The sequence below is a fragment of the Cyrtonyx montezumae genome, unplaced genomic scaffold, assembly GCF_038088225.1.
Source record: "Cyrtonyx montezumae isolate F1298 unplaced genomic scaffold, pur_monq_1.0 scaffold_8, whole genome shotgun sequence".
NCBI classification, from domain to species: Eukaryota; Metazoa; Chordata; class Aves; order Galliformes; family Odontophoridae; genus Cyrtonyx; species Cyrtonyx montezumae.
Window position 1 is genome coordinate 70048303 of NW_027072089.1, and position 13823 is coordinate 70062125.

Here is a 13823-nt window from a genome sequence, read left to right on the forward strand (position 1 = left end):
ATCTGGATTTTCAAAACTTCCATGATCCTTTAATTTAGTTTTAAAATCCTTTGTATAGAAAGAATTCTTTACGGTGACAAGCAAGAAGAGCACAAACTATGCTAAAACAGAGCATGAAAAGAGAAATTAAAAGTGAGAATAACTAAATTCCAGGTTTTTTGTTGGATGCCACTGAAATGCTGTTCAATAGCCAGGGGCCTAAAAATCAGCACTAAAATGGCAAACGGTAGTTGCAGCCAAAAATCTGCTATAGGGAACTTCTGGATCCCACTGGTATTTGAATGGAAATGCTGACAGCCATCAAAAGGAAACAGTCGAAACTGTGAGAAAAGGATTACATCTTTTAAAATGAAAGCAATGGTCTGACTACAAATCAACAGACCACTTACATAGGTAGACCACAGCTATAAAGGTAATTTAATTTAGTCTGAATTTAAATTGGTTGTTCATAGCCTTTCTATTTTTAAACTACTGGAATATGTGAATAAGGCAGTTCATCTGTGTAGCATAAGCAGTAAAATTTGTGCAGCTCACTTTACAGTCAAAGCCCAATTCATCCTAAGAAAACATGTGCTGGTGACAGACAAGTGGCTTAAGTTTCAGAGTTCAAATTCCTGCCCTCCACTGTACATGTTTGAGAGCAAAAGACCTTGAAGATTTACCTGCCTGCAATACAAAAATGTGTGCAAAACTGTCCAGTACCATTTACAAAAGTTCTGATTGTTAAAAAATAACAATTAAAAAAATATATTGTGCAAACTGCTCTTCTTTCTGCTCTTAGCTCATACAGTTATTAGTGACAGTCAATGAAGATGTGGAAAAATCAATGCAAAAAGAAATCTTTCATCTCTAAGAAAACACACCAATGCAATCACCAACGCTTAAAGCCTGTGCAAGATTATAGATTTCTACTTCACGGTGTTCAATAGTTCTCATTAAGCAGATCCAGGTCTCATTTAAAACCCATGGGATTCAACAGGATTTTACCCTGTTGACTATGCATGTATTACTTACTCTTCTACCAGATGACCAAATATATATGTATTAAAAAAGCAGTGGTACACAGCAGACACAAAGAGCAAGGCTTCTTGATGCTTTAACAGAACACTGACTTCCTCCTGCTCACCCCCTCACTGAAACAGTTCAACAATGATAATTGGTCAGCTGCTCATCCTTTCAGCAGCACATACATACACAGCAGGTTACCAACAAGTATCTAACTGACTATGAATCATAACAAAAATCTACCTAACAGCAAGATGTTTGTGTAGCTATCGCATATGATAGTGTCCACAATTACACAGATCTTTCCGACTACTTCCCTTTTTAGTAATATCATGTTCACCAAAATATCTCAGACTAAAACATTTGCTAAGATCAAAATATATTCGCCTTAAAAATCACCGTTATTTTCATTAATGAGTTCAGGCAAACATCATCTTTTGTTATGATGATTAGCAGCAATGTAGCAAGTTCAGCAGTAAGAAGGAATCCAAAAAGAATAAAACTTGGTTAACCAACTGATGGCATGTTTACTTTTACTCCTATTATTACAGCTATGTTTTTCCTCTAGTATGTGCACAAAAGAAAAATAGATAACAAAAAGATGGTAATTGGCCTTGGGCAGACAGTTGTTGATCTACTTAACTGACCATTTTTAGAAATAACGATCACCAGAAATAGATTCCACTAGATTTCCAATTAAAAGCCTGCTGTGTTTATATAGATTTTGTCTACTGCTCTCCAGTAACAGATGTGAAATGGAAGTTGTAATTAATGCTTGGAGACAGGAACTCACTTTGAACTACATTTTGAAAGCGTTATCTGATGCGTGTAAGCATAGCGTTAATTATGGATGTTAAGTAGCTACCTATAGGCATTTTTCATGCCATCTTAGCAACTCCGCTCTGTTTCGTGCACCTTCACTGAAGGAGCTGGTCAACACAATTATCCCCATCTCCACAGTAGTACAGGATACATCCTAACAGCAGTCATAAAAAAAAAAAAACACTGAAATTCATCAACATGACTTCTAAATTCCTCTACTATAGAAGTATAGCAAATAAATAATCAGTAGTTTCCTCAGTGACAGAACAGTAGATCCTGCAGAATGATTAGGTAGAACTGTTTGGAGTATCAGATACTTTGAACTGTGCAGTTACAGCTAGTATGTAGACAAAACTAAAATAAATGAAGTTCTAAAAATCAGTGAAATAACAATGGATTTGGCCCAAATGTACATTTAAGGGGAGATTTAGATCAGAATGTTATTGGAAAATGTTTCACTCAAGGGTATGGTGAGGCACTGACACAGGCTGCCAAGAGAAGCTGTGGGTGTCCCACCCCTGGAGGCACTCAGGGCCAGGCTGGATGGGGGCATGGGCAGCCTGAGCTGGTGGGTTGCAACCCTGCCCTCACTAGGGGGATTTGGATGGTCTTTAAGGTCCCTTCCAACCTAAGCCATTCTACAATTCTATTACTGTACTAATATAAATATGCTTCAAGTGAATAAGATAGTACTACTAACAATTTGTGTGGAACTAAGGAAATGCTTTGGCCTCTTTTCAATAATTACTCTTGTTAATTAACAACATTACTAAAAATGAGACACAAGTGCTGCTAATTAGGTGGCTTAAATGGCAATTTTTCTTCCTTAGTCAGTGTTGCATGCTACAGAGTTGTTCAGCTGTCCAGGACAGTGTATAGGTACTTGATACACTTCGTTTAAGGTCCGTTTTCTGCAAGGAGCACATCTAAGTTCTTCTGCTTAATAAAACAATCAGAACGGTTTACATCTTTTTAATAAAAAACATTTGGGCTACTGCCTTTTACCAACCTTCTTTTTTCTGTCTGCCTCCACCTAAAACCTGATTCCACTGTAGAGAACATCCAAATAGAAGTGCTTTCAAATTCCATAAATTACATTTGGCTTCATTTAATTATCTGATACCTCAGCATGCCTGAGATTTTCCCAGTAAAACATGTACCAACATCCGCTTCCTGTTGATATGGCACTTCTAAAAGAGCAACTGCACTGCATCTGAAATCAGTTTTACTTCACTAAAAAAAAAAAAAAAAAGAGTATGCAAAACCCTAGACAAACAAGTCACAGGGCAGCAACTGACCTGGATACTAAAGTGTCTCGGTCTGCAAACAGGATTTAAAAAGAAAAAAACATAAAAACCCGACAGCAACTATTGATAAACACCGCACAAACAACAACTAGATGCCCTCAGGGCACTCTCATGACTGCAAGGGAGATAAACATGTAATAATTAGATGATTTAACAAACCACATGCTGCTAAAGCAAATTAACACAAGTAGATTTTAAAAATTGATGTATAAATAAATTAATACACCTTTTAAGAACAGATAACTGAGCATTCAGGGTAATGAAGTAGCCAGAAATTCTGCAAGCTACTTGGTAAGGAAAGACAACTTATCCAGTTTAACACCTTTTCTTTCTTTCTTGCTTGCTTTTTTTTTTGTTGTTAAGAATTAATTAGAGAGATTTTGTTTTCTCATGTAAGTTACATCATGTTCGTCGCACCAGCTGAAGAGACAAAGAGAGCCAGCTGCTGAACTCCTAACTACCACCATCCTCCTCTGATGTGCATGAGGCTGCTACAGCACTACATGCCTACGTGGCTGGTACAGAAGCCTTTATACAGACACACACATACCAAACAGATGGTTGTGATTATTGGTGGGCAAATTGCAATCCTAATTTGAAGCAGAGCAAAAATAGGCTATGTTCCCTCGCCCTTCTTGGCCACCACATGCTACTGCTGCTCCAAGAGGCTCTGTCCCAGCCCACAGGAGGCTGCTGGACCCATCATGCCCCTCTAGGCAAGAAGGCATGTTTCCATCCTAAATAAAATGGTGCCTGTCAAATAAACACCATTTCTAAGGGAAATGGGCCCACCTGATACTTCAGATCTTAACTCAGCAGGAAGAATATGAAGAGCCATCAGCCAGCACTGTGCCCTGGTGGCCAAGAAGGCCAATGGCATCCTGGGGTACATTAAAGAGAATGTGGCCAGCAGGTTGAGGGAGGTGGTCCTCCCCCTCTATTCTGCCCTGGTGAGGCCTCACCTGGAGTACTGCATCCAGTTCTGGGCTCCTTGGTACAAAAATAACCAGGATCTCCTCAAAATAGTCCAGCAGAGGACCACAAAGATGATAAAGGGCATGAAGCATCTCCCCTATAAAGAAAGGCTAAGCGGCTTGAGTCTGTTCAGCCTTGGGGATAAAAGACTCAGAGGGGATCTTATTAAAGTTTATAAAGTGGGAGTCAAAGGGACATGGCCAACCTTTTTTCAGTGGTCTGTGGAGATAGGTCAAGGGGAAATGGCCGTAACCTGGAGCATAGGAAGTTCCACACAAATATGCAAAAGAACTTCTCAGTAAGGGTGATGGAGCACTGGAACAGGCTGCCCAGGAAGGTTGGAGAGTCTCCTTTTCTAGATATATTTAAGATCTATCTGGACATCTTCCTGTGCAGCTTGCTGTAGGCAGGGGGGTTGGTGCCTTCCAACCCCTACGTTTCTGTGATTCTGTGAAGTGTTTGTTGCTTGAACATGGGCAAATGAGGTCTGATTTGGCACTGGAAATCTCTGTTGGGCAGACCATGAAGTATACTGCAGTTATTTTCAGGTCTACTCTTGCCTCAGCAAAAACTCTCTAACTCTCTGACCTGCTCTTCTCTAATTCAGTTGCCTGGACTAGCCCCTAACCACTGGCCACAGAGACAAGAGAACAGCAGCTCCTCCCGCAGCCAGCTTGGACACCATAATTTGTGTGTCCTGTACTACAATCCATACATTATGTGGTTCATGGCATCATCCCCAAGATGAAGTGAGTCTCTCTCATGATGTGTATTTAACTAAAAGTAAACTTGAATCAACAGCTTAGAAACAAGTCTCCTTTGAATGGCGACAAGAACAGCCACCACAGCACTTCCCCTCTCCACATCATGTGCCCAGTGCTGGCTTGACTTCAGAGACAAGGAAATCTCTCGCTCGCCTTCACAAATGGCTCCGTTTTCCAATTTAGGCACCTTCTACTTTTAGCACTGATATTTATCTTTCTATATTTCTCCTCACTTTAGCCTGGCATGCAAGCTAATCTAAGCATTCAAACACAGGAGTTAAACCTTGTCTAAAAGCTGGACCTCCTTTCTCAAGCTGTTCTTATTGAATAAAATGCAAGAGGGATTAGCAACAGAACCCCTCCCAGGATCCCATCACTGGCATACTAACCTTGTTCTTTTACAGTGGTGACCCAGAAGCAAGCTCTAAGATAAAAGCAGTATTAATCAAGAAACCTAAAAGAAAAATACAAGACAAGAGGCTGCTTTGAGAGACCATATCACTCTCAACAACTCCCTGAAAGAAGACTGTAGCAGAGTGGGGGTTGGCCTCTTTCCCAGGCAACATTTATAGGCCTTAAGTTGTGCTGGGGAAAGTTTGGGTTGGATATCAAGAAAATATTCTTCTCAGAAAGAGTTATAAGGCATTGGAACAGGCTTCCCAGGACGTAGTGGAGTCATTATCTCTGGAGGTATTCAAGGAATATGTAGATGTGCCGCAGAGGGGCATGATTTAGTGGTACAGTGGTGATGGGTTGATGGTTGGACTAGACAGTCTGTCTTACTGGCCTTTCCAACCTTCATTGATTCTATGGCTCTATCTAGGAAGAGCATATATAGCCTGGGCATCTCACAGACTAAAAGGGGAAAGCTTGCATTCTTTTTTTTTTTTTTTTAAACAGAAAAACAGACAAATATCACAATCAGATTTTGACAGACAACGCTGACACTAAAAGATGGCTGCACATGGATTAGAACAAATTTTGTCATTTAACTTCTCACTAACAACACAGATTCAGCTAAGTGACTCAGCTTGTTAAGTACAAAGCCTGGCATTGTTTACACAGCAAACAGCCTGTAGATCAAATCAATAAACCCAGCCCAACACCACCCCACCCCCCCAAAAGGGAAGAAAATCTATGCTGACCTTAACAGCTCAAGTTCTTGGAAGCAGCAAAGGAAGTCACTGACTAGTTTGACAATCTTTGACATCTACAGCAAATATATTTTACAGTATTGATTAGGAAGTAGAAAGAAGTTAAAGAGTATGGATATGATTATGTGAGATGAAAAGGGAAAAATGTTATTAAGTAAAGGAAAAGTAAACTGAACTCTAACATCTGAAAATATTTACTGAAATGCTCACTGCTGGATAAACAGATCATCAAATACACAACAGAGGAAGACATGCATAAACACTGTCTTCCTGGGAAAGCAACTGCTTAAATTTATTTTAAATTGTTTCTTTTGTATTTTTAAAACAGTTCAAAGAAATACTTTACACCACAATTTAGTGTATTGCACTTCATACCATTTTTTGTATTTGTTTGAAAAGCAAACCTCCAAACTTATACCCAAACAGTACATTCCTCATTGCTAAACTCAAGAATCACACAAATATGTTTGCATTGCTACAAGCAAATTAAAAAGCCATACAGTAAAAAAGCCACTTTTCCCTCACTCGGGAGGTGGGCAAGGTGAACAAGGCTGAAGTAAACAGAGAGGCAATGATAAGCATCTGTAAAAGCAGCATGTTGCAGTTACAGGACAGTTTCTTCAGTGATGGAGGCAAATCTTCCCAAGAGGTTGACTAGCTCCTCTGCTCAAAGTGCAGAAGGTACACGGGTTCTTAATTTATCCCTACTGTACAAAGGAGAGATAAAAGTATGAATATGGATATAAGACCGTGTGTGCACTTCAGTGACAAAGCAATACTGGCCCCAGGAGAAGGCTTTTTGGAATGAAGAGAGAAGACAAATATTCAGTCTGTAAAGTTTTGCTTCTGGCATGCAATGGGTTCCACTGTGCTGTCTAAGAACTAGTCCAGCCAGGACCAGGAACATCATTTCTTCAGCTGGCTGCAATTAGGTGCTTAACAGAGGTAAAGCTAATGCACCTTCCAGTCCCTTTGTCTTAAAACAAACAAACAAACAATCAAAAAACAACAATAAAACCACCATTGAAATATAACTGAACAGTTCAATATAGTTAAAAGCTTCTGGACTGAACAGACACTGTTAATTGCACAGATTCTTCTAATAATGCCTCCTCCCAAAGCACATGCTTGTAAGCCTATAAAGTTCTCATAAAATTATGTCAGTATTTAGTCTGCTTTTCCCAGGGTTTCTGCTCCCGGAGTTCTGTCCCACTAATCTATTGCTAGAGGCACACAGCAAGACAGGAGGAACCAACAAGGAGAGAGAAGGTGCTTTTTATATCACCCCTGCTTACATATACAGACAACAGAGACTCGTTCATATGCACTTCAAAATACACCTGGTATTTTTCTGATCACCTTTATTCAATCAATTTTCAGGTTAGTTATACCAAAAAGAAGTAAAACTTGCAAGACTGAAAGGACAATAAATAATTCAGCAGCAACTGAAGATCTGCCATCACTAATAGCAAACAAACCTGTTTGTCTAGAAACATACACCACATTGAACACCAAGAATCAGAATATCCTAAACTTGTTGTGACAAGCTGGGAAAAAAACCTATGACATGCCTCTTCAGAACAAGGATATTTTTTGCCTCTTCAGAACATCACTCCCTTCCATACTCACACTTGATAAAAGAGGAAAGGCTAAAATCCACATCCCACATCTCAGTACATCTAATTCCTCAGAAACCTTTTCTTTTTAAATTACATTTTAACTCACACTAAGTGTTACAGTCTAATCTAACAACGCTTGCAAAAATTAAACTTTTCTCAAATACCCTTTTTTCCTGCACATGCAGGATTGCCCATACACACTGTTCATTTTTTGTCTACTGTTTCTTCTCAAAGAAAAAAATAGTCCATTTATTTTCAGAAGGAAAACTTATAAAGACTGCTGTAAAGAGAACAACCTCAACATTTAGGGTTCCCAGTACAAGCCCCTTTAAAGGTGACTTACAAAGGAAGAGAGCTTCATTACACCTTTTCTTTTTGTCTAAAATAAATTTGTAAATAAAGGGAAATTTTTACGTTATGTTGATTAAAAATAAAGAAGCTGAACTTAATAGATGAAGTTTAGAATAAAGCATGTATATTATTATTTAAAGAACAGGTGAACCTAATCACAACCTAACTGCTGAGAAAAAGAGTTCTGTATCAACTAATTCCTAGTTTTTGAGATTCCTAAATCCCCGCCTGCTTTCACATACCCAAAACTCTTGAGTATCTTTATTTAATGACATAGGTTTTCATCTTGATGATCATAATACCATCCCCTTTCTATTGTAATTGTGATGTTGGACACGATTGGTTCTTGGAGCTCCAAATGACAGTCACAGACTAAATCCCACTGCATCATTTCCAGTGACATACATAGCATACAATGTTGGAAGAGAGGCTAAGGACAATGAGAAAAAAACAAGAATGCTTTATAGATCCCTGCCAATGGAACTGTAAAAAAGCTTATCTAGTCTGGTGGTTTTTTGAAGCTTGCAAGGGAGCACCTTGATATCCCCAAGCAACCTCCTCCTTTCACTATTGTTGGTAAGAAGTCCCTAGACAAGACATGCTTCAACTCTCTGAAGATGCACAAAGAACTGGAGAACGTTAAGAAGGGAGAAATCACAGAACAGCAAAACACACAGCAGTCAGATAAACAAAAACACTGCCTCCAGATATTTTTCTTAAATTTAGAAGAAACTTACATAGATTTTATCTTGCTGATATCGTTGGAATAAGTTATGCATAATGGAGCCTTCATGGAGATCTACTAGGGCTGCCATGTCTTCCACACTCTCCACGCTTGTCTGATGCATAGGTGTTACTTTTTGGTGAGTGATGGTGCTCTGTTTATAGGTGAACACCTGGAAGAGTTGAAAAAGAAATAATAATTAGAGAACACTTTCAAAAACTCATATTTGAGGAAGGAGCTTTTATACAAACTCATATTCCCTATCCAGTTCATCAGTGAGCAGACTTGAAAAATGTTGTAGCCTGCCATTCACACCTCCTTCTGAGGCTTCTTTCACAATAATTAAAGCCCTGAATACATGCACAGGGATTGTATGAAACTATCACATACTGACACTACACTGAGGACTAAGGTTTTTTCCTAGGTGAAAGAAATCTAGTTTTTTCAATGAACTACTACAATATTTTATTAGATGAAAAATAAAACAAGCAAATAATCAGCAAATAATCATTCTCCAAAATCTAAGACCAACCAACAAAAGGAAATCTTCTATTCCCTGCAGTACATCTCACTTATACTCAAATTTCTTTGGAGAAAAATGCTTTACACTGCAAAACTTTAAAAAAAAAATGATGGATCCAACAGGCTACCAGTGTTACTATTTTATCTGAAAACAACTTAGATGTTAAATGTTTCCATTCAGTTCTCTGATAAGGACCACTACCAGCTTAGGTCATGCTTCCTAATGTAATTAACACACTAAGTCATCATAAGCAAGCATTTCAAAGTGAATGGCTGCACTAATTTCTAATTATTGTACTTTTAAGATAGATTTCGGAGGCATACTACAAACGAACAGTAAAAGTCCTTAAAAAGCCATAATTTAAATAGTCAGTCATAAGACCCTTTTACATATCTACTGTGAAGCTACCACAAGTACACTCAAGAGTTGTACATATTCCCAAACTAGTTAAACAAACTTTTAGGAACACTGACATTGCTGAAGTTTATAAACCAATTGCTCAGCAATACAGGTTCCCATTTCCTTCTAATTTACACCTTGGCAACTCACGGGCATGTCTGCGTCTCACAGGCAATGCTACTGTGGCAACACTAGTCCCCACAAACATCATCACTGCAAACTAAATTGCAAACTAAACTAAAGGTCTGGGTGTCAATGCAAATATTATAATAACGTGGAACACTAAAAAAACAAACCTTCTCAAATCCTTTGAAATAATATTTATAAAACCAACTGAAGGAGTGCAATAAGCAGCTGCCCAGTTGTTTATGAGTGCTGCAGGATTGCCTGTGCAGGCTGGGGATTACGCAGCAGTATGGAAAGCAACAGTTCTGCTCAGGAAAAGAAAACCCATCAAAGATTTTTTCCAAATAAAAACATATGTATGCTGCTGCTAATGAAAGACTGAACAAGGGCAGTAGCGTAATCATGGAATGACAGAATTGCTTAGGTTGGAAAAGACCTCCAAGATCAAAAAACAACATTCAGGAAAATAGATTCTTTGCACTTACTGCAGCGTGATTTTGCCTGTCTTGCCAAGACAAATGAGAAAAAAGAAACCAAAGGAGCAACAGGCAGAATGCGGAATAGACATAACACTGAGGCTTTGGGTAGGATAAGCCACCAGCTGACTGCAGAGAATTGCCTGATGAAATCTGTTCATTGAGATCACAGCCCAGACTGAGTATCTCTAATGTTGGCACAGTCATTTGAACAGTTAGAGATGTCACTCATACCAAAAGAAAGTATACCAGGAAAAAAAGACTCATACTTTCAGCTCTTGCATACACTGCATTCTTTTTTAGATGAGGAAATGTCTCTTGAAGCTGACTCTTGTAAGTTCCTCTGTGCTTCCTTATCAACCAGCTAGAAAAGACACTCACTGGGCTCAGTGGCTGCCACCAAGACCAGAAAGAACAATTGTTTCTTCCCCACATTTTATTTTCACCAGAACCATGTATCCTTCAGATTCCCTAGCTGCACTGTACAACTTCAGTAAAGTCATCTAACATCAAAGCCATTAGACGGGCAGCAAAATCACATGCACAGACCTCATGTCCTTCAAATGGGCTCTCGGTAGCCCTGCTACTCATGCCCTGAAAAGCTTACTTGCTTTTTTTTCAACTTGACTCATGCCTTTATTAGGATATGTATGTGAAAAGGCTCCCTTGAACTTTATCGTTACTAATTAGAAGGTCACACTATGAAATATTACAACAGACAAAATCTTCAGGAAATAAGAACTGAGAGCTATTCAATGGGGTCAGCATGCAGAAAAGGAAGATAACCAAGCAGGCTCCTGAACTTTACAAAGACCATACTGGCAGAGCACAGGAGTGTCCACCCTGAAGGATCTTGCCAGTATTTGTGGAAGGTCAAGAAAAGCATGCAGGAAACTTGGAACAGATATTTAAAACAAATAAGAATTCAGCAAAAACTGCTTTCCTTTCAAGATATAAATGCTCCAAGATAACAAACATGCTGAATATATGGAAAACTGTAAATTAAACCCTAAGAGAGCATGCAAAATAAGAAGTCTCAAAGTTACTGCGGAAATGAAAATTAGAGGTTGCGATAGGAAGGAGCAATGCAAACAGCAACAACAGAAGGAACAAACTCCGGAAACATAAGACTAAATAGTCAATCCAGCTGAAAACCAGTAAACTGTACTACATGAGGAAAGCAGAACATTTCTAAGCTGCCTGACTATCTTCACCATGCCTTACTTTACCACTGTGATGAACGCACCAAAAACAGACTCAAATGCTTTCAGGTAGCCACCTGAAAGCTCAGGGAATGAATGTTTCCAGGGCCCCAGGTGACACAAAAAAAGGCTCTCACAAGTGCTGTAGGGTTCTAAAATAAGGTAGACAGGAACTATCAAATATCCAAATATCAACAGCTTGCTGGAAGAACAACCATACCTGCAGGCTAGAGGAACACTGTTTAGTAACAGTCTTGAAGAAGACAGAAAGACAGCAATTGTGCTTCTGAGTTACATTACATCCTCTAGTATAAAAGAGAGATTGAACAGGTAACTGAGTATAGGAATATGTAAATTAACATTAGAAATAGGGTCACGTGGAAAGTGTGAAAACAAAACATTGCTGTGGTTTTGAAAGCCATTTTCAAAACTCTGATGGGACATCCCCATGTTCTGATTCATGCTTATTTAGAAATCAGCAGGGTTATTAACTCAATTTGGTTTTCTCCAAAACATGGTACACTTGATCAGCCTTGCTCAGAGCAGTGCCAAAATCCACCTGTTCATAGGTACATATGGTTGGAAAGGATCATCTAGTCCAACCATCCTCCTGTCACTATCCCTACCCAACTACTAAATCAAATCCCTTAGCACCTCATCTAAATGCTTCTTGAACAGCGCTAGGGATGGTGCCTCAACCACCTCCCTAGGCAGGCCATTCCAGTGCCTGACCACTATTTCAGAGAAAAATGTTTCCTCAGGTCTACTCTAAATCTTCCCCGGCGCAACTTGTGGCCATTCCCTCTTGTCCTGTTATTATTTATCAGGGAGAAGAGGCCCACCCCCTCCTCACCACAACCCCCCTTCAGGAAGTGGTAGAGTGCAATAAGGTCTCCTCTGAGCCTCCTCTTCTCCAGACTAAACAATCCCAGCTCCCTCAGCCGCTCCTCATAAGATTTGTTACTTGCTCCATAACCATACAACCTGTTGCATCCATCAGATCTAAGACACAATGTTAAGCCCTTGATACTGGGAGTGAGAACTGCACTCACGCTTCCAAAAGTATTACCCACATGAGAAAGGAAGACAAGCAGAAAAAAACAAACTCATCATCTTACAAACGAGAACATCAGCCCTTCACGTAGGGCCAAAGAAAAAAGTTAGAGTGAATCCCTGGCAGTACACCAGCACTTCCAGGATGTGAGCATGACCTGCATTGTGCACAGTGAACATCTGATCCTGATCTCCGGGTGCCTCTTCTTTGCTGAAGGTACCAGTAAGACACTCTTTAATGCACTGCAGAAAGCTAGAGAACTTCCTACAGCATGTACCAGGATTAAAGGGGAGACTGTAGGTGAACACTGAGTGACAGGGCTTTTGGTGGCTGAGGTTTAGCAAAGGGTTTTGTCCCAAAGCAGCAGAATGCCCTAGAATAAACTATTTTATATGGGACCCTATCAAGAAAGCCAACAGTTCTTAAATCACATTTTAAGGCAAAGGCAGATAATGAAAATGATGGCTCTATTAAATAACATAATAATATCATTTAGCTGTACATATTCTATATGTACACATTCATAAATACTGTTGTGGATTACAGTATGGCATTGCTGATGCAAGCATTTATTATGTAAATCTATACCTTTATATTCAGTTATTTTACATAAATATATTATTAAATCTACTTATAAGGTTATTGGAGAAGAAAAATAAAATAACTGACCAACAAATCAAGAGTTTGAGGCACATGATTGCAATTAAATTAATTTCATTGATGCTTCTGAAAAAAGCAAGAAAATCAGCATGAAGACCTTACTATTTCTCACTTCTTTACACTGAAAATGACATTTTTATTCTGTGTGAGCAATCTGGTGCAAGAAAAAAATAAGTCCTTCCAGTACACCCTCAATGAATGGGGAATACCACAAAACAATACCTAATTCATTTTCTGCTCAGGGAAATCAGCCCTTAGCTCAAAATCTAATGAAAATTATGTTTGAAAAAAAGATTTAATTTGTAATGCAATTTATTAACACCAGGAAAGAATGGTAGAGCAGGCACCCAATGACAGGAGCACACAAGCTCTTTCTTTCTTATTGTGTCATTTCATGACTCGATTCCAAGTGACAAAAATACCTGCTTGAATAAGGGCATTCACCAGTACCAAGGTATTTCCCAACAGCTGAGTCAAGTGAATTTAGCATATTGCTGAATTTCTTGCAAAAGCACCCAAGTCACACTCAGGGCTTTCCAGCCCATATGCAGCCAACACACCTTCAACTCTCTCAGGGTGTTTTTCACACAGTAGTTGTGTGTTGAGTTTGATGCCGATTAACAATATTGGATGGGAAGAAGGCCAAAAGCATGCTAAAATGT

The 13823-nt window shown here is 39.1% G+C and overlaps 1 protein-coding gene across 1 annotated transcript in view; it reads right to left on the reverse strand.

The window, feature by feature from the left end:
- Window positions 1-13823, reverse strand: part of MYO10 (myosin X) — a 146749-nt gene that overhangs the window by 78561 nt on the left and 54365 nt on the right. Inside the window, exon 3 of the mRNA XM_065752864.1 lies at window positions 8735-8893. Coding sequence (XP_065608936.1) covers window positions 8735-8893 — 159 coding nt within the window. The remainder of the gene's footprint in view (window positions 1-8734; window positions 8894-13823) is intronic.